At 37.1% G+C, this 19,428-nt stretch overlaps 1 protein-coding gene across 1 annotated transcript in view; it reads right to left on the bottom strand.

Moving 5' to 3' along the window:
- Window positions 1–18,557, bottom strand: part of YME1L1 (YME1 like 1 ATPase) — a 29,846-nt gene extending 11,289 nt beyond the window's left edge. The window contains exons 1-8 of the mRNA XM_029238143.1: window positions 18,367–18,557; window positions 14,054–14,185; window positions 9,027–9,189; window positions 8,395–8,493; window positions 4,134–4,243; window positions 3,334–3,484; window positions 2,843–2,926; window positions 1,601–1,683 (exon numbers count right to left, since the gene is read on the bottom strand). Coding sequence (XP_029093976.1) covers window positions 1,601–1,683; window positions 2,843–2,926; window positions 3,334–3,484; window positions 4,134–4,243; window positions 8,395–8,493; window positions 9,027–9,189; window positions 14,054–14,185; window positions 18,367–18,399 — 855 coding nt within the window. The 5' untranslated portion in view covers window positions 18,400–18,557. The remainder of the gene's footprint in view (window positions 1–1,600; window positions 1,684–2,842; window positions 2,927–3,333; window positions 3,485–4,133; window positions 4,244–8,394; window positions 8,494–9,026; window positions 9,190–14,053; window positions 14,186–18,366) is intronic.
- Window positions 18,558–19,428: the final 871 nt, after the last annotated feature.

Below are 19,428 nucleotides of genomic sequence, written 5' to 3'. Positions count from 1 at the left end.
ATAGTGTACTAATATTGTTTTATAAATGGCTGTGGTAAAAAAAATTTAAGAGATTTAATCTCCAAAATATAAAATATTGCAGAATTGAGATCCCTAGCAAAAATAAAGCCCAATCCAGCCAACAAAAATGGCAATCAGAAAATGAGTTCAACTTTAAAACTCTGATAAAGATTAAGATGCCTATCAGAAATGGTGAGCCATTTTCCTAGTCAGCATATAACCAGAAGTCACAAATGCAAATTCCTAGTGGCAAAACGGTATCAATCAATGAGTGCAGAAGGCCAGATGTAAAACAATAGTGGTGGCAATGTGCTGAACTGGAAAGCAACAGTCCCTTTAAAGACAACCACAACATGGCTCTGCCAAAGAATACAGGCCTAGCACTCCAGGCTTCAATGTTCAAAAAACAAATGAACAAACAATCCGGAAATCTTTTTGTGGGTGAAACTTCAATTTAAAAATGTTGGCTACCAATGTAAATTAAAAATGCCTTTGCATGTGTACTTTCACATATTTATTTATTTTAAATTACACTGGCGTAATAACATATTTGCAGCCAACCTGCAACCTCACATTATACAACTTTAAATAACTCTCAGTGAGAAAGCTCAAGTACATTGGGCAGCGTTAAAAAGAAAGTACCTGGGAAGGGGTGAATGTGAAACACATCTTTGGGCCAAAGTCCCACAGGACTTAGCACCACACACACACACCTCAGATGCCAATCCCAAATCTAGGTTGTCTCTGTGCTTCTACCAATTGGCTATAAATTGGAGGTTCCCACAACCCCTCCTTGTGTTTGATTAATTTGCTAGAGCAGCTCAGAGAACTCAGGAAACCAGTTTAGGTGCTAGACTACTGGTTTATTATGAAAGGATATAACTCAGAACAGCCAGAAGGAAGAGACAGGTAGGGCAAGGGACATAGGAAGAGGCACAGGCCCCTCCACGTCCTCTCTGAAAACGCTACTGTCCTCACACCTCCATGTGTTCACCAACTGAAAGCTCCCTGAACCCGGATCTGCTGGGATTTTTATGGGAGTTTCCTCACATAGACATGATCAATTATTAACTCCCTTTCCAGCCCCTCTCCCCTCTCTGGAGAACAGAGTGGAGGTGAAAGTTCTAAGGCCCTAATCATGGCTGGGTCCTTCTGGTGACTGGCCCCCAACCAGGCACCCACCCAGAACCACCTCATTTGAACAAAAGACACTGCAGGAATTCCCTGGTGGTCCAGTGGTTAGGACTCCAAGTTTTCACTGCCGTGGGCCCGGGTTCAATCCCTGGTTGGGAAAATAAGATCTGGCAAGCTGCGTGCAGTGTGGCCAAGGCGGAAAAAAAAAAGAACAAAGGACACTGCTATCACCCAGGAAATTCTAAGGGACTCAGAAGCCCTGTGTCAGGAACCGGGGACCAAACAGTAAAACAAAAGATGCTCCTGGTGCTCTTAGCACTTTGGAAATGACAAGGGTTTTAGGACGTCTGTGCCAGGAACATGGGGCAGAGACCAATATATATATTTTCTATTATTTCAACCTTTAGAATAATAAAATACAATTAAGATAATGTTTGAGGAGATCAAGGTAAACTTTTTAACTTACTCCTTTAACATGTTCAAAGGTAACATTTTTCATCTGCACAGGATCTACGGCAGAATCAAGCCCTGTTGTTGTCCGGAAGCGGACTAAAGGGACATAAACAAATGTTTACATATTTGATAGATTCATAAAATACTAACTACCTTATTTTTCAGATGCAAGAAAGCCCAGAAAAATTAAATATCTAACTTCACATATATTTAATCAGTGTGAGGAGTAGATATTAGGTCTTTTGGATTTTGAGATGGTATTCAAGGAATAAATGATTCATAATAAAATGACACCTTTGCCTTTCCAATTAAAACTAAGAATTTTCCTCTTCTTATATCGAATAATAAAAATTTAAACCAATGGTTCTCAAACTCCATTGTACATAATTAAGAAACACAAAGGAATAATCATCAGAGCTCATCCCACCCCTCCACCACCCTGCTGATATCACCTATCATCCCTATATTGGTTTTTTTTTGAAAAAACGGAGACAAGAGAAGGCAGATCTAGATATAAAAAGGCTATTCCTAGATGTTAAAACCTCATCTCAGTTTTGATGTCACTAACAAATTTTAAAATAACTGGGGCTACATTCAAGTTCTGGGAATGATTCCTTATACAGGTCAACCAATGTTCTTAATTGTAAATCAGTTTTTTTCTCTCAAGGTAATCCATCATAAAGAAAGGAGAAAACACGGGGTAAAAACTGAATGATAGTTGAAAAAGCAATTGGAACTGCTTAAACCTGACATTATTACTTCATTTTAGACTTGCAAACTGAGAAAATCTGGGACTCTATTTAAAGTAATTTTCCATATAAGTTAATTTTTACAAAATTCAATTTATTATTGTCTTTGAAACAGATGACTATTACACTTTGTATTGCTATTATAAAATTCTTCTACATGTTTTTAAAATTTTATTATTGGATAGGTATCATATTCTAAAAATCTGGGGAACTAACCACTACCAGAAGTAGATCTAACATTTCCACTCTAACATAATCCTTGGAACTTTAATTTCAATGCAAAAAACAACTCTAACATAATCCTTGGAACTTTAATTTCAATGCAAAAAACAATCTTAAAGTGACCCAATCTGAGAAGTCTTGACTTAGGAATGAAAGACCTAGACTCTGGAACTATAAACATTAATGTTTTCTTATCTCTAAGCCTTAGATAGACCAACTATGAAAAAGAAATGAGTATATAAAAGACAAAAAAAAAAAGTCAGATAAACATAAAGAGCCTCTACCAGATAAAAATGGGTTTTTTAAGAGTCCATAAATGCCAACTACCAGCAGAATAAAGACAATCAGGCGAGTTCTTCTTAGAGAATCTGGAGAAAAAAGAAAAAGCCTTAAATCAAATTATATCAATGAGAAATGACATATCAATGAAATGCAAATATTAGGTTACTGACGGTAATCACATTTCACCACGTGCAATATTGGAGCCTGGCATGTTTTGCATAATCTCCATGATTGCCTTTCAGCACCTGTTACCAAAAACTTCATGAAGCCACTCATGCTTCTATAGCTGACTTTGGCTTCTCACTTCAGAAAGTGAGAAGTGCCAGCAGATATTCCCACTTCTACACCACAGCTTAAGATACAAATATAACGAAATATAACCAATAAAATGTTGGGAAATTGTTAGAAAAGTTATTATAATCACTTAAAGGCAGGACTATAACTTTCTTTCAGATATTCTTCCCTAAATATGGATGCTGTCAAATCAACTCACCATTGGTTTTTTGTGTCAGTGCTTGAGCTTTCAGAAAACCCTCTGCAAAACCAGTTTTAAATGCATCTTGGTGAGCTTCAGGTATGTTTTTGGTTTTCATGAGTTTGTCCAAACTCTCAACGTCTGATCCTCTGTCCCGCAAAAGAAACCCCTAAATACGCAAACAATACATCAGTATCAGCTGATTATACAGATAATACTCCCCCAAAATATAACAACCACTCACAAAAAAATTCATTAAAATTCTAGAATTAAACATTTTTATTGTCAATGAGAAGAATTAAGACTCAACAATAAATAATCAATGGCTAGGAAACTAACACTGGACCCTATACTTGCATCAATTAATATAGAGAAACTCTCTACATAAGACCACTAACTACACTGAAAACATTTAACAGGTCACATGTTGACTTAGGGTTCTAATGGCTTAGAATAGGTCACATTCCTTTATTTCTGCTGGAGGAAAAACCTCATTCATTTATTAAATGTTTACTGAGCACCTTGCATATACTTGGTCCTGTATAAGTTCTGAAGATGTAAAGATAAATAACCAATCATCTGAATGTTTTCAGTCTATTGGGCAGAGATACACAAATAACTAAGTTTTTGAAATCATTTTGATACTATGTTAGAGGTACTAGGTATGGTGGTAAAACAACTGCTACCTAAGAAGTCAGTAACAGTGGAAAGATGGAAGAAAATCTATTAGTCAGCAATAGAAATCAGATATTGAACATTCTTTTTAATAACTTGAAAATTACTGCTTTTTCAAACAACAGCATAAAAGGTCTAATTACCTTCACGAATGATGGTGCTGTATGTTGTGTTTCTGCTAATCTTTCAGAAGTGGACTGTAGACGTCGTGTCCTTGATTTTAAAGTTTTAAAACCCCGAGACTGTATGAAAACTGAATCAAACAGTATAATATTTACTTCTCATTTTAAATTTTTATAAGGAAAATGCGTAAGAATCAAAACTCTGACACTATTCCCATACATCCTAGTTATTATCTCATTTTTTTAACACAGTTCTTTGTTGTTGTTTTTACATTTTAAAATTACCAAGAAAAAGTAAAGTTGATTTATAGATTCAATCCGTTTTAATGACTTTAATTACAAGTGTGCTGAAGTGTTCCAGAAGTAACCAATTGAACAATTCCATGACTATACTTCTATGTATTAAAACATGCTCTTTCTATAAAAATAGTACATAACTTTTACAATTCTCTTCTTTCCCTTAACAATTTATCATGGACATTTTCCAGAACAGATGAGGCAGTGCATTCAGTTTAATGGCTGTTTACAGTTTTCCCATGTATCAGGCTATGGCAATTTACTCATCTACTTCCCTACTATGGGCATTAGCTGTTTCCTAGTTTTTATTGCTAAAAATAATGCTGCAGTTAAAAATCCTGTACATGTTAACTTTCATCACACACAGACTACATTCCTAAAAGTGACACTGTGAGACCTGAACTGTTTAACACTAAGAAACTGTCCTCCAAAAGGATGCTGTCAAGAATTTATACACCCACGAGTGAATATGAGTGTCCTTTCCTCCATATCCTTTGCAGCACTGAATATAAATAAAAATCTTTTTAATTTGTACAAAATCTGATGGGCAGAAAGTAACATTTTGTTTCAATTTGCATTTCAGATTAGAAGTGAGGAAAATTTTTGAAAACATTTTTAATTTTTTTTTTTTTTTGCGGTACACGGGCCTCTCACTGTTGTGGCCTCTCCCGTTGCAGAACACAGGCTCCAGACGCGCAGGCTCAGCGACCATGGCTCACGGGCCCAGCCGCTCCGCGGCATGTGGGACCTTCCCGGACCGGGGCACGAACCCGTGTCCCCTGCATTGGCAGGCGAACTCTCAACCACTGCGCCACCAGGGAAACCCACATTTTTAATTTTTATTGATTATTTTTATTTCTTTAGTGAACTGAGCACTCATGACCTTTCATATTTTTCCATTTTCATTTGCAGAATATGGATATACTTTAAGATATACTTTTAGTCATGTATATTTCAAACATTTATTTTAATGTCTTTGTCTTTAGTTAAGTGATACAGTAATTTGTAAGGTTAATGAAGCCATGTCTTTTAATCTTTAGTGGTTTGTTCACTGTGCTTTGATTAAAGAGTCTCATCCTCACACTAAGATTTTAAAGGCAGTTTACTGACTTCATCTAATACTTCTACTTGTTTTCAGTTCTTTGGAACTTTTTAAGGTGTAAGAAAATAATCTGATTCCCTTTTTATGCCCAAATTTAAAATCAACTCTTTATTTTCCTAACCAATGTTTCGAGTTTTGATTGGAGCTGCACTGAAAATCTGGGTGCAAATTGACAATGTTAGAACACTAAGTTCTTCTGAAAAGGACTACAGTACTCTCTCACTTTATTTTACTCAGCTCTTCTTTTATTTCTTTCAGTCAGGTTTCATATGCATACATATATACATCTGTGAGTGTATATACATATCATGTTGCATATTTCTTGTCAGGATACAAGAGTTCATGGATTTTGAACGAACTGTAAATAAAACCTATTGCTAGGATTAAAAAAAAAAAAGCGATTGATTTTTATGCATTTATCTTCTATGGCACCAGGGCAGCCTTTCAGTTGATTTTATTGAATTTTCTGGTAAACAATTGTATCACCTAATTATAATTTTGCCCCTTTTAACTTATATAAAACTTCCTTTTTCTTTTTAATCAGATATTTCAGGATCTCCAAATTACTGAACAAAAACAGGATACTAGACATCCTGTTTCTCATATTAATGAGAACCTAACAGATACACTTCAGAAATTTTAAAAGTATCTATTCTACAAGTTTTTAGGAAGCATAATAATTAGCATATATATCACATGCCTTTTTATCATACACAAATAATAATCCTTTTCTTGTCTAATCAATTAACATGATAAATTAACATACTTCCTAATGTTAAATCATTCTTGTATTCCTTAATCATAATTTTTAGGATATTTCTATATGTGCTTTTTTAGACTTTACTTAGGATTTCTATATCTAGATTAAGTGAAATTAATCTATTGTATTCTTTTTGTACTAATATTTTAGTATCAGTCGTCTCATGGAATAAGCAGGGAAGCCTAGTCTATCTTTTTCTTTATTAAAAAAGTTTTAAATAACAGGAAGACTCCTGACCTTGGAAAACAGAATACAGCCATAAAACCATCTGAGCCCAGTGCCTTTGGGGCAAAGAGATTATATTTGAAAGATATTATCTTTCAAATTCTATAGTTATTGTCTTATCTCTTCCTGGGTCAATTTTGCTAGTAATTTATAACTCAAATAATTATGTTTCAACTTATTTTTATTTACAATATAAAATTATATACATTACAATTTAAAAATCTTCATTATCTGTGACAGTTCCCACTTTTCACTTCTAACACTGTATTTTCTCATCATTTCTTAATCAGACTGTTTGTTCTATTTTCTTTTCAAATTAAATTGATTCTTGATTAAATTAAGTAAAACCATTTCTTGCCATTATATTCATTTAATGTGTCTTATCCATATTAATTTCTCACGTTCTTTTAAAGAAATTCTAAAAATAAATATTTAATCAATTTATTTCCCATCTTCCTTATTTCCTAAAATTCATACAATGCTTTCAGCTTCAGTTTGTCCTCAACCCAAAGATTTAGATATGCAGATTTTCATTGTGGTTCAGGAATAATTGTCTGTAATTTGTTTTCAATTCCCTTCAGCCACAAGACACTTAGAAAAGTATCTTTAAACATTTCCACATATTTAGGAATTTTTTTTAGGTATCTTTTCTATTATTTGACTTCAGTTTTATCATATGATCAGAGAATCTGACCTTTGAGTTTTAACTTTTTAAAAAGTTATTAAGATATTTTTTATACCCTAATACATGCTCAGTTTTTTTCTTCCTTGAATATTTAAAACTGAGTGTATCATCCCTTCTTAAGTATTCTTCTGTCTTCTACATTAACCATTTCTTCAAAGAACTACAAGAGATTTCTTTGCCCAACCTGGTGCCTCTCCTTCATGCTATAAATTTTCCTCAAACGTGGAGATTCTTGCAAACCAGTTGTATTTGTAAAGAAGAACACAATGATCAGTACTGACTGCAGACAGGAGTCCTCAAAACTATCAAAGTGGTAAATATATTTAGACTACAAAACATGGACTTATGGTAAATGAGCAGGTACCTTTAGTGTATGATTCAAGTCCAAAGTAACCTGAGTTACTATCTTGTTTCTCTCTTTGGCATCAACCCTCAAACCAGGAGTCCCCTTTCAACATACACACATGGACACCTTATTAGAGATGTGTTCTTTTGTCTAAAAGTTGCAAGCCAGATCTGTTCTGTGACTGGCCCACTTTTCACAATCTTTCAACTGTTTCACTAAATAAGCTACCCCAGAGCTCACTATTATTGACTTAGAACTTGGGGATTTTTCCTAAGTTCTACTGGAATTAGCATTACACACCTCTTTCATGTCACTCTACTATAAGCGTCATGAGGGTTGATAACGTATGTCTTTTTCAGTTACATAACTATCACTCTCGCCTAACACCTATCAGTAGTGCCTGATATTAAATAAATATGAATGAATACATATTGGATTTTGATATCAATGGGGTTTCATCTACTTTACAAGTTCCAGAAAGTCATCAAATTACTGGTCCATTTACAAAACCCCTCTGCTGCTGCCCTGACTTTTTTCTTATTTTTATCTTTTTTTGTCATTGCAATGGGATTTTGAAAATGAGAGAAGTAAACAAATGTGCTTAATTGTTTTGGAGCAGGTATACGTGAGCTCCCTAGAGTTTCCTTTACTGTGGCACTTGTCACTCACATTCAAAATTTAGTTATATTTCCCAGGTTAAAAATTACAGAGATATACCCAAACTAGTTGATTCCAAATATTCTCCAAGTTCTATTGTGAGCTACAAATGAATGTTTCTAATCATTAATATCATTTAAAAAGACAAATCTGAATAGATTAAATAAATCTATTATTTTTTTCAAAATAAGTACAACTGTTGCTTCATACCTGGCCAGTACTGAAGATCTGAACAAATTCGTTTAAGATTTCTTGAATGTTGTCTGTACAAGCAAGAGGAACGTAAAGTACTAAATATATCTAAGCAACCTGGAGGGAAATTGTAAAAAGTAAATTTTCTAACGGTCAAACAAAAAAGTCATGAAATACAACAAATAATTTTACCGAATATTAGAAAAACCAAAATGAGTTTTGCCTTTCATTTGCCCATGTATGACTCTGCTTTTTGTATTTTTATCTAAAAGCATTGCAAATTTAATCACATTTCTTCATCATATTAGTGTCTATCACTTGTCCTTTGGATTATCTTTTTTTATATGATCTACAAATATAGCTGCCAATGAAATTAAATTCAAACCAAGAGGTAAAAATATATATGTCTAGCTAAAGTTACTTTTAGCTAAGAGCACGGAGAAACAAAAAATTGCTATTTCCTAGAGACAATTTCAAAACTCTAATCAAAAAAAAAACAAAAAAAACCTCTAATCAACAATGTAATGAAACACTGGAAACCAGAGGTGTATTAATAAGTGGTATCAAAAAAAAAATAAGTGGTATCAATTAAATTATCAATAGTACTGTAATGGCTTACCTTCATTGGGACACAAAATATATTAACTTACCATATTTATTTTCAAAGAAGGACTGTGCAGATACATGAGATGTATGCCAATGGGAAGAAACGTTTTTGTCCTTACAAATTCCAGGAAGTAGACTGTCTACCAGTTGATCAATTTGTCCAATTTTTAATTCAGATAATCCAAGGTCCCTTAAGTTAAGTATAGGCTGTAAAAGATTAATTCAACCAAGTAAGCATTATTATTTTTTAATTTTTATTTTTTTACTGACATATAGTTGATTTACAATGTTTCAGGTATACAGCAGTGATTCAGTTATATATACATATACTTATATACGTATAAATATATGTATTCTTTTTCAGATTTTCCATTACAAGTTATTACAAGATATTGAATACAGTTCCCTGTGCTATACAGTAGGTCCTTGTTGTTTATATCAAGTAAGCATTATTATCAAGCTATTTAACTTGAAGAGTACTTATCAATTGAAACAATGTGAATTTTTTTTTTTTTTTTTTTTTTTTGCGGTACGCAGGCCTCTCACTGTTGTGGCCTCCCCCGTTGCAGAGCACAGCCTCCGGACACGCAGGCTCAGAGGCCATGGCTCACGGGCCCAGCCGCTCTGTGGCATGTGGGATCTTCCTGGACCGGGGCACGAACCCGTGTCCTCTGCATCGGCAGGCGGACTCTCAACCACTGCGCCACCAGGGAAGCCATTAAAAGGTGCTTTTTAAGGTAAGAAAAACTGTAGAATATAAACCACATTATTATAATGGAATCAGAAGGACTACAATATTCAAGAGCTACAAAGATATTTTATCTTTTAAAATGGGGAAACCAAAAAGTCTATTTATAATACAAAGGGAAATGCAGATTTTTAACTAAGACAGAAATTTATGCCCCTTACATAATGAGTATCAAGTCCTAGGAACATAAAGAGAAATAAGGTACATATGAATATGATAATTATCATACAATAAGGTAACTGCTATTACAGAGATATTTTTTTAAAAAGTCATAAGAGAACACAACAACTAATTTCCTAAGTGATAAGGCTTCACTGAAATAACACTTAATTCACAAATGATGGGGGCAGAAACCTTGGGGAAGAAGGCAAACAAAAAGTCATCAAAGGGCTTGGAATGTTTGAGATGCAGTAAAAAGTTTAGTGACCAAAGAAAGCACTAGAAAGATGGGCTATGGCCATATTGTGAAGAGCCTTGTTTGAATTTAATTCTATAGCTAATATCATTAGTTTTGTTTTATAGGAAGAAAACAGAAGACAAAGATGATAAGCTGGAGAACAGAAGGCTGATGTAACAAGAGAAAAATGGTATGAACCCGAACTGAGCCCTGACTAAGAAGGATGCAAATACCAAGTCACAGACAACAGACATTTGAAGAAACCAGTAAAGTATAGGGATTGTGAGGGAGAAGGATGGATGTGCTGGTTATTGATTTGTTGTCTCTTAGCTCCTCCTCATCCTTTTTTTGGCTCCATGTTCATGGATATGGGCCCTTTAAATATTTTTCCTTTGTTGGCTAGAACATTAAGCTGTCAGTAGAGGGCACTGGAGAGACATTGTAGGAGGAGTTTCTGCTCCTGGTTCAGGCTATTGTGTTCACTCAGCGGGCTCCTGTGTGCAACATAACACCCATGGGTTTCTCCAGGAGTGGTTCCTGCCACTGGTGCAGCTTCTCCAAAGCCTGGTTCCTACAGTGCACAGTTGCCAGCAGTACCCAGCAGCTTTTCCAGTAACACACATCCCCATGAACAGCTTCTCCTGGTACCCAAGGGGGCAGATTTCCATCAGGTTCAGCTGGCACGGCACCAGTGACTCCTGTGCCATTCAGTGAGCCAAGGCCACTCCCTCTCCAACAACCTCAGAACCTCAGCCCAGGGGTGGAGAACTCTTCCTGGGAAGCTCTCAGTCCTGGGAGGATTAGCTGCTTCTTGAATCCGCAAGTCCTATATATTTGAATTTTCTTTACTTATTACTAGCCAATCCCTAGTTATTCTAATCCCCTGTTAGACCAGGGTTTTTAAAATATTAAACTAAAAAATTATATAGTTTTTATATTAAACATTCACTGTTCAAATGACTATGTGGTCTCTCTCTCTTGGTTGGACCCAGACTGATGAAGAGGGGCTAAAACCACTCTAAGATCAAATACACTGGAATCAGGCTTCCCTGGTGGCGCAGTGGTTGAGAGTCCGCCTGCCGACGCAGGGGACACGGGTTCATGTCCCGGTCCAGGAAGATCTCACATGCCGCGGAGCGGCTGGGCCCGTGAGCCATGGCCGCTGAGCATGTGCGTCCGGAGCCTGTGCTCCGCAACGGGAGACGCCACAACAGTGAGAGGCCTGTGTACCACCAAAAAAAAAAAAAAAAAAAAAAAAAAAAACACTGGAATCTGGGGAAGCAGCTCAGTTTTAGACATCTTAATTTCGAGGTCCTTGGAGCCTATCCAGAGGGGTATTTTAATAAGCCACCAGATAATTACTTTAAAACTTTAGAGATACTTTAGAGTTGGAGATAGATTTGGGAGTTATCAGCATATAAATATATACAGACATTAAGATATATAATCTGGGAGACTATGCAAAATGAAAATTAGATTACAGATAAATGTACACACACTATGTAAAAGGCTGGCGATAAAAACGCCCAGCAAAACAGAAACAGAAAAAAAAAACCCATCAATGTAGTATCACTCAATTTATGAAAGTATTTTGAAAGCAGTGGATGTTCAGCAAGGTCAAATGCTAAGGAAAAGATGAAAAACATGTGGATTTTTTAAAAAGGCCTGTACTTACTGCTAAGGAAGTCAACAAAATATACCAAAACAAGTCTATAAAATGGAAAAAGTAGTAGCCAAACTACAATGGGATGTAGTATGAATAAAAGTTTAGCAAGAACAGATGTTAAGTTCAGAGTACTACTTTTTCAAGAAGTCTGAAAGCAACAGGAAAAGAAGTCAGTAGCTTGAAGGAAGTTGAAAGTTTTTTGCTTGCACTGTGAAGTGGGTGTTTGGATGAGCAAGACTTGATGAAAGCAATGTAACCTCAGAGCAAAGGAAGTGCGAGTAGAGATGAGGGAGGATGCTTAAGAAGAATGAAAATGTTTGTGAAGCAATAACAAACAGTCATCAATGATAAACCATAGGAATAATGAAGGTAAATCAGAGGATAAGACACCAATTCTGTATCTGAGACCATTAGTCTTAAGCTCAACATTGGCTTCTAGAGTTTAGCTACTTTTCAAGCCCCCAAAATGTACTTCACTACTGACCTAGCCATTTCACTTGATGAAATAGTCAAACATTTAGCACCACGGAGAGTACAAATGGTGTTGTTCAGAGCAGCAAAAAATTGGAAACAATATCCAACAAGAGAACATCATAAAATGAACACTCTGAAAGTCATTAAAAATACAGAAAATGTATGGAATAAAAAGTTCCTAAGACTATTAAATGATCAAGCAAAATCTAAATCAGCATATACAGTATGATCCAACTATTATAAAATATAAAAAAGTACAAGTGAGAAAAAGAGAAGAAGGATCATAGGTTAATTTAATTTCTTCTACCTACATAATATTTTCCAAAATTTCTAAAATGAACATAATATTGCTGCATGTAGCAATTTTGATACATGCAGTCTTATCATTAGGAAAGCTCTCGGGCTGTAAACTGGAAGAAGGGTGTCACAACAGAAGACAAGAATGGATTGCCTATAGACAGAGGCAATAGGAATTTGGCAGATAATATAAAAGGAAAACATAGGGGCTTCCCTGGTGGCACGGAGGTTAACAATCCGCCTGCTAGTGCAGGGGACACGGGTTCATACCCTGGTCCGGGAAGATCCCACATGCTGCGGAGCAGCTAAGCCCGTGCGCCACAACTACTGAGCCTGTGCTCCAGAGCCCGCGAGCCACAACTACTGAGCCCACGAGCCACAACTACTGAAGACTGCACGCCTAGAGCCCGTGCTCCGTAACAAGAGAAGCCACCGCAATGAGAAGCCTGCGCACCGCAAAGAAGAGTAGCCCCCACTCGCCACAACTAGAGAAAGCCCACGCACAACAACGAAGATCCAACACAGCCAAAAATAAATAATCAATTAAAAAAGAAAAAAAAAAGGAAAGCATAAAGACAAACTTTTCATCTAAGTAAAACTGTATCCCAAGACTCACCTCACAACCACCCCCCATCCCACCCCCACCAAAAGCAGACTTTTTTTTTTTGCTGTGCCACGTGGCATGTGGGATTGTAGTTCCCCGAACGGGGATCAAACCCGGGCCCCCTGCATTGGAAGCGTGGAGTCTTAACCACTGGGCCACCAGGGAAGTCCCGCAAACTTTTTTTTCAACTCCTCCTCTACTGTCCTTTGCCATAGCCCCTGATATCAGGACTAAGAACATAAGCTATTTATGGTTAAAGAGGCTTCTGAGAAACTTAACTATAGATTATAATGTTTACTATGAAAAATGTATTCTGAGCTACAAGCAACTATCTTATTAATGAATCTTGTAAACACAAGGTTCCTAGGTTGGGAATTCACTATATCCTAGGCCACAATGATTTTATAATTCTCTGAATACTCAAAGTATGGTTTCATAGCTTATACATTTCACTTTCAGGTATCTATATTCTAATTGTTCAATTACACTGAAAGCTCCTATAAGGCGGTAGATGATAACTTCTTGCTATTCTATCTTTCCTGAAAATTATGGGAATTATGGAGTTAACTGTAGGTTCCCTGCTACCACTGAAGCAACACAAAAGAATGTCTAAATGATATTACACAAGCAGTAACGTAGGAAGTGAATACCAATACACTGCCACATGAAATTTTTTATAAATTAAATGTTAAAAATAAAACAAAGCAATATTTCTATATGTACTACAAAGCCAGAATTGGACATTTTTAATCGTAAAAGAGAGATTAAGCTGAAGATAGAAATCACCCTGTTACAAATGCCTAAACATAGAAAGTTATTTCAGGCATGTTTACAATGTACTAAACCAAAAAAACTTTCTCACACACCCAGGGTAAAAACTATTACCTCACTGCTGGGAGCCTCATGCTCAGACACTACATCCCAATGCTGGTTTTGAGAAACTGATGCACTGACAGAAACAGATGTGTTTTTCGGTGAATGAAAGGCATTGATGAGATGACTCAGAGGAACTGTAACCTATAAAAAGATAGAAGCTGAAAATAAGTAGTGCTTTTTAAAATAAAAACAGAAAAAAAAAACCTTTTATTGTCAGGATTGGGTATTGTAAAAAGTTAAATATACACCGTATATCAAAACTATACATTAAAAATTATAAACACTCAGATTATTGCTGGTAGGAAGAAAACTGACCTTCAGGATAGTATAGGGGTTATATACAGCAAAAGTATTAAAAATACATACATTTCACCATTCGAGCAATCTAACTTCTAGGGATTTATTCCAAGGAAATAATCTAGTAAGTAATGATCTATGCTTGCATATGCACAGAAGACAGTTTTCATCAAAATATTTAAAAATTGGTGGAAAGCTAGAAATGTCCAATAGGGGAGTGGCTACACAAATGATACCACCACAAAAATGAAATATTTCACAGACATGAAACAAGTAAGCATATACCCAGAATTTTATACTTTTCAACTTCCCCACTGCACCACCCTATTCTAAGTCACCATCATCCATATGTGGATTTTTACAACTGCATCCTAACTTCTCTCCCTGAATCTGCTCTATTAAAGCCAGTCAGATCTCATCACTCCTCTGCTCAAAACCCTCCAATGGCTATTCTCACAGTAAAAGTCAACGTCCTAACAACGATGACACAGAAAGCCCTCCCTGGCTCTTCATCACCTCTCCGAATTGATCCACCACTAAGTTCCCCTTCCTTCTCTCTGCTCCCACCACCGCATCCCCCTTTCTGTTCCTGGAAAACACCTGGCAGGCCCTCACCTCAAGGACTTTGCACTGTTGTTTATTCCCCTGTCCAGTTAGTCACATAGTTTGCTCTCCCTTCAGTTCCTAACTCACAAGTCATCTTTTCATGCATCTCCCTGGACAACCTATGTAAGATTTCAGCAACCCTCCCCTAAAAAATATTCCTTATTGCCTTCCTCTGCTCTATTTTTTCTTCTTGACATTTTCATTATCTAACACACTTCATATACTTACTTATTTACCTATATATTGTTTACTAGAAACCCCAGTTTAAGTCACCTCATTAGCGTAAATCCAGGTGTGATCCAAAGAGGGGCTTTAAGAATAAAGACACACCCATCACAGGAAATTTCAAGGGTTTTAGGAGCTCTGTGCCAAGAATTGGGAACAAAGACCAAATAGTTTTTATTTATTATACCACATTCTCCCACTGGAGCATAAGTTTCATGTGGCAAGGTTTTTTCCCTCTATTTTATTATTTTTCTCTGTTTTATTTATAAATTATTTAATATAAACTGTTTTTACGTTATACTTAATATAACTTAACACTTTATATTTTATTTTGCTCTACCTTACTTCCTCTATTTCATTCAATACTGTATCCCAGTGCAATAATGCACACAGTAGATGCTAAATAAATACCTGTTGAGTAAATGATTAAATGGGCTCTTATTATATGCCACATTTTGAACTATGTACTTTACTTATATTATCTCATTTAATCCTCCTAACAACTATAAACATTAGTTACTATTACATTTCTATCACACTTTCTCAGCAAGAAAGTACTATAGGAAGAAGGATTCTAACACAGATAATCTGACTCCAGATTTCACTTAAAGACTTTTCATCCCATGGTTACTGATACAGAAATAAATTCATAACATTGTTTTTTAAATGAAAAAAGCGAGCCATAAACCTTTATGTAACATTTTTTTTAAAAGTATGCATACACATATTTGTGTAGAGTTGAAAGGATGAAAGAACTTATTCTAAAATGTTATCTATTGGGGTTATGAAATTATAGGTGATCTTCCTTATTTATATTTTTCTTTTCAGGATTTTTGGCAATTAGCGTGTATTATTTTTAGAGTCAGAAAGAAACGATAAGCTCTTTTAAAACTAACTATTACAAGAATCAGGGAATTCCCTGGTGGTACAGCAGTTAGGACTCCACGCTTTTACTGCTGAGGGCCTGGGTTCAATGTCACAAGCTGCACAGCGTGACCAAAAAACAATAACAACAAACAAACAAACAAAAAACTATAGGAATCAAATTATTTTAAGATACATATTTTCTGTCTATACATTTTTTGTTTTTGTTTTTTTGGCCTCCCCGTGCGGCTTCTGGGAATTTAGTTCCCCGAGCAGGGATTGAACCTGGGCCCTCAGTGAGTGTGTGAAGTCCTAATCACTGGACCGCCAGGGAATTCCCTGTCTATAACCTTGAAAAGTTTTATTTTAATTAGTTGTACCTCTTCTCATTCAATAAAGAATTTAAACTGCTAAAAGATGGTTTGATCTCTCCTCAATGAAAAGGTTGAACTTCTGTGTCATATTAACGGTCCTACGTGAGTCCAGTTAGGACTGCCTATAGTACAGAAAATTCCTTCACTACCTCTACCGACATTGCATACCACTAACTCCATTCAGCTAATGATAAATTCTCCTAAAATCGGGTCTTCTTGACATCAATTTCTTGCAGTTCAGTTTCAAAAGGTTTAATGTTGTATTCAGCAAGCCAAGTCAAATTCTTTTTCAAACGATTGGTAGGACTCCTCCAGACACCGGTCATCTTGGTAAATAACACCTACTTGCATCCAGCTGATCAAACCCAGAAACACCTCTTTCCATCATCCCTCATGAAATTCTATTCTTTTTTCTTTCTTTCTTTTTTGGCCGCACCGCGTGGCTTCTGGGATCTTAGTTTCCCGACCAGGGAGTCCTAACCACTGGACCACCAGGGAATTCCCTCTGTTCTTTTTTCAAAATAAATCTCATCCCCTTCTTTCCATAACCACTGTCACCACTTAGCGGTGCATTATCCCTCTCTGGATTAGTGCAATAACATCCTAAACTGAAAACATTTCCACTCTGTCCTTCAACATTCTCCACACAGCAAGAAGCCAGAGTAATCTATTACTCTGTAATAGATTGTAATGTAAATCTGATCATTTTACTCCTTAACATGCTTAAAAGCATTCAATGGTTTCCAACAAACTTAAAATGAAGCCCAAAGTCCCTTCTTGTAACACCCTGTATGATCTGCATCATGTCTTCTCCCCAACCTCCTTTCGGTCACTGGCCCTTTAATCACCACGCTCTAGCCACACTGGCCTTATTCCTGTTCCTCCAATCAACTAGGCTTGTCACTATCTCAGAACCTCCAGATGTTCTGTCTACCTGTTCATATCTATTCACTCTTCACTTGGCTAACTCCTACTCATTTTTTACTTCATATCATCAAGATTCCACATTTGCTTTGTTCACCTAGCACATTACTGATGCCCAATAAATAACTAACCACTTTATTTTTTATTACCCCACCAGTATTAGCAAAATTCAAAACAAAACAAAACAAAAGGGAGTGGAGGTTACACAGAGGAACATAATTATATGCTTTAACCAAGAAACTAAAGAACGTCAAAAATTATTTTTAAAACGGAATGTTTTCAAAAACTGTTTATTTGCAAAACTGTGAAGAACTCTCAAAAAAATCTAAATGTCACCATCAAAAAAGATTTTTAAATGAACTAAGAACAAAACATTATCACCGGTGATTACTCCTGAAAGAAGAGTTAAAAATAAAAACGCTTGGAATCTTTTTTCTCTGCCCTTTTGCTTCAAAAATGAAAAGATGGGGAGGAGGCTGAATCAAAATTTTAAGTGCAAGCAGTCAATAACTTAAATATATCAATATATATTTATTACTTACTTTTGGTCAAAAAAAGAGGGAAAGCATTCATAGAAGATTATTCAAATTTTTATAGCATGTTTGGGTTAAATTCCATTTAAAAGAAAGAGTAGAAAATCGGGGCTGTGAAGACGAAAGTCTTTGAAGAGGCGGAAGGATGGAAAAGAAACATCACTTGCTCCCTTTACATCTACGGCAGACGTTTCCCCTGCCCCCTCCCCACCCCCACCCCAGAAGGTCTAGCACTGAACAATGCCTGATGGATTCTGTAGCAAAAATTCCACGCAATCAAATCAATAAGCCATGATCTCCATCACGCTCCTATTTCGCTTCTGCTTCATCGTCAGCCCTTTACTCTCAGCGTCGCCCCGATCCCTTCTCAACCCCAGGACTCCAACTGGATTAAACGCTTCCCTCCTACGATCCCGTAAGAGAAACCACTTCCAAGAAACGCAAACGGCAAACGCGGGCAGGGCGAGGGGGAGAAAAATGGACTGGATGCTGGACCCACCTGGGGCTGAACGGTGTTCGACAGCGAAAACATCTTCTCCAGGCCGTCAGCAACCTCACCCGCCTGCCGAAACTGTCCCTCTTGTCCACGGCCCGGCGGGGAGGCGCTGAGCCCTTTTTTTCCCCCTCTTTTCTCTCTCCTCTCGCCCTCACTCTTTTAGAAACGGAAAATGGCCTCCCCTCCCTACAGCTGCTGCAAAGACAGACAATCTGCCCCGGAAGGCAAGGCGCTAACGCAACAGTACTTCCGGGGCAGGTGAGGCCACCACCCAGGGGCGTGCGTCAACGCTCCGCCTTTTCGGGGACAGCTGACGCCCCCCAAGGTAGTTCACGTTCACGTTGAGTAATGCAGGCGCCGGAGCCCCAAAGCTCATTGGCTGTAGTTTTCTTTTTAAAAGGGAAAGACACGGACCTTGTTAAAATCTGTCTCCAACTTTGTTATCAATACTTACAATATATTCTCCTGTTCTGACTGGGCCTTGAGCTATGATAACCTCTTTTGCTACAATTAAGTGCTCTTTATCTTCCCCACAATAAAAAGCTCTTCCTATTTCAGATAGGCAAATTACATCCTGTTAAAATGTCAAATTACAGGACCAGTCATGAGCATCCTGCTCATCCAGTTTCTCCACATTCTGTGATTTCACTGGCCATTGTTTCACGGACCAGACCGAACTGGTTTACGTTTCTCCCGCGGGTGGGAGGCCGTAAAGGAGTTTTAAAAACAAAACAAAAAAAAGTGGGATGAGGGCCGGGTCCCACCAGCCTCATTTGGAGGTCGGGAGAAAACTCTTCAAATCCCTCGATTCAGAATCAAGCCCCCGTAATCCCTTTCCCCGTCTGCCAAGAACTATTTGTGCCGCCCCCTGTCACTACAAACGAGGTTCGTGAGCCGCTGTCACCCTGGAAGAGTCTGTGGTTGGTTCAAGAATTTCCCAGCTGCCCCGCCTTCACGTTCTTTGCCTTCTGCGTCGACGCAGAGCAGGTGACAGGGGCGGGGCCGTACTGGATTGGGCGTGGCGTGCGCAGCGACGGGGTGACATCACGGCCGAAGAGCGGCGTG

Source organism: Monodon monoceros, unplaced genomic scaffold, assembly GCF_005190385.1.
Source record: "Monodon monoceros isolate NGI ecotype Baffin Bay Population unplaced genomic scaffold, NGI_Narwhal_1 Super_Scaffold_21, whole genome shotgun sequence".
NCBI classification, from domain to species: domain Eukaryota; kingdom Metazoa; phylum Chordata; class Mammalia; order Artiodactyla; family Monodontidae; genus Monodon; species Monodon monoceros.
This window is presented reverse-complemented; position numbering and strand designations above follow the sequence as displayed.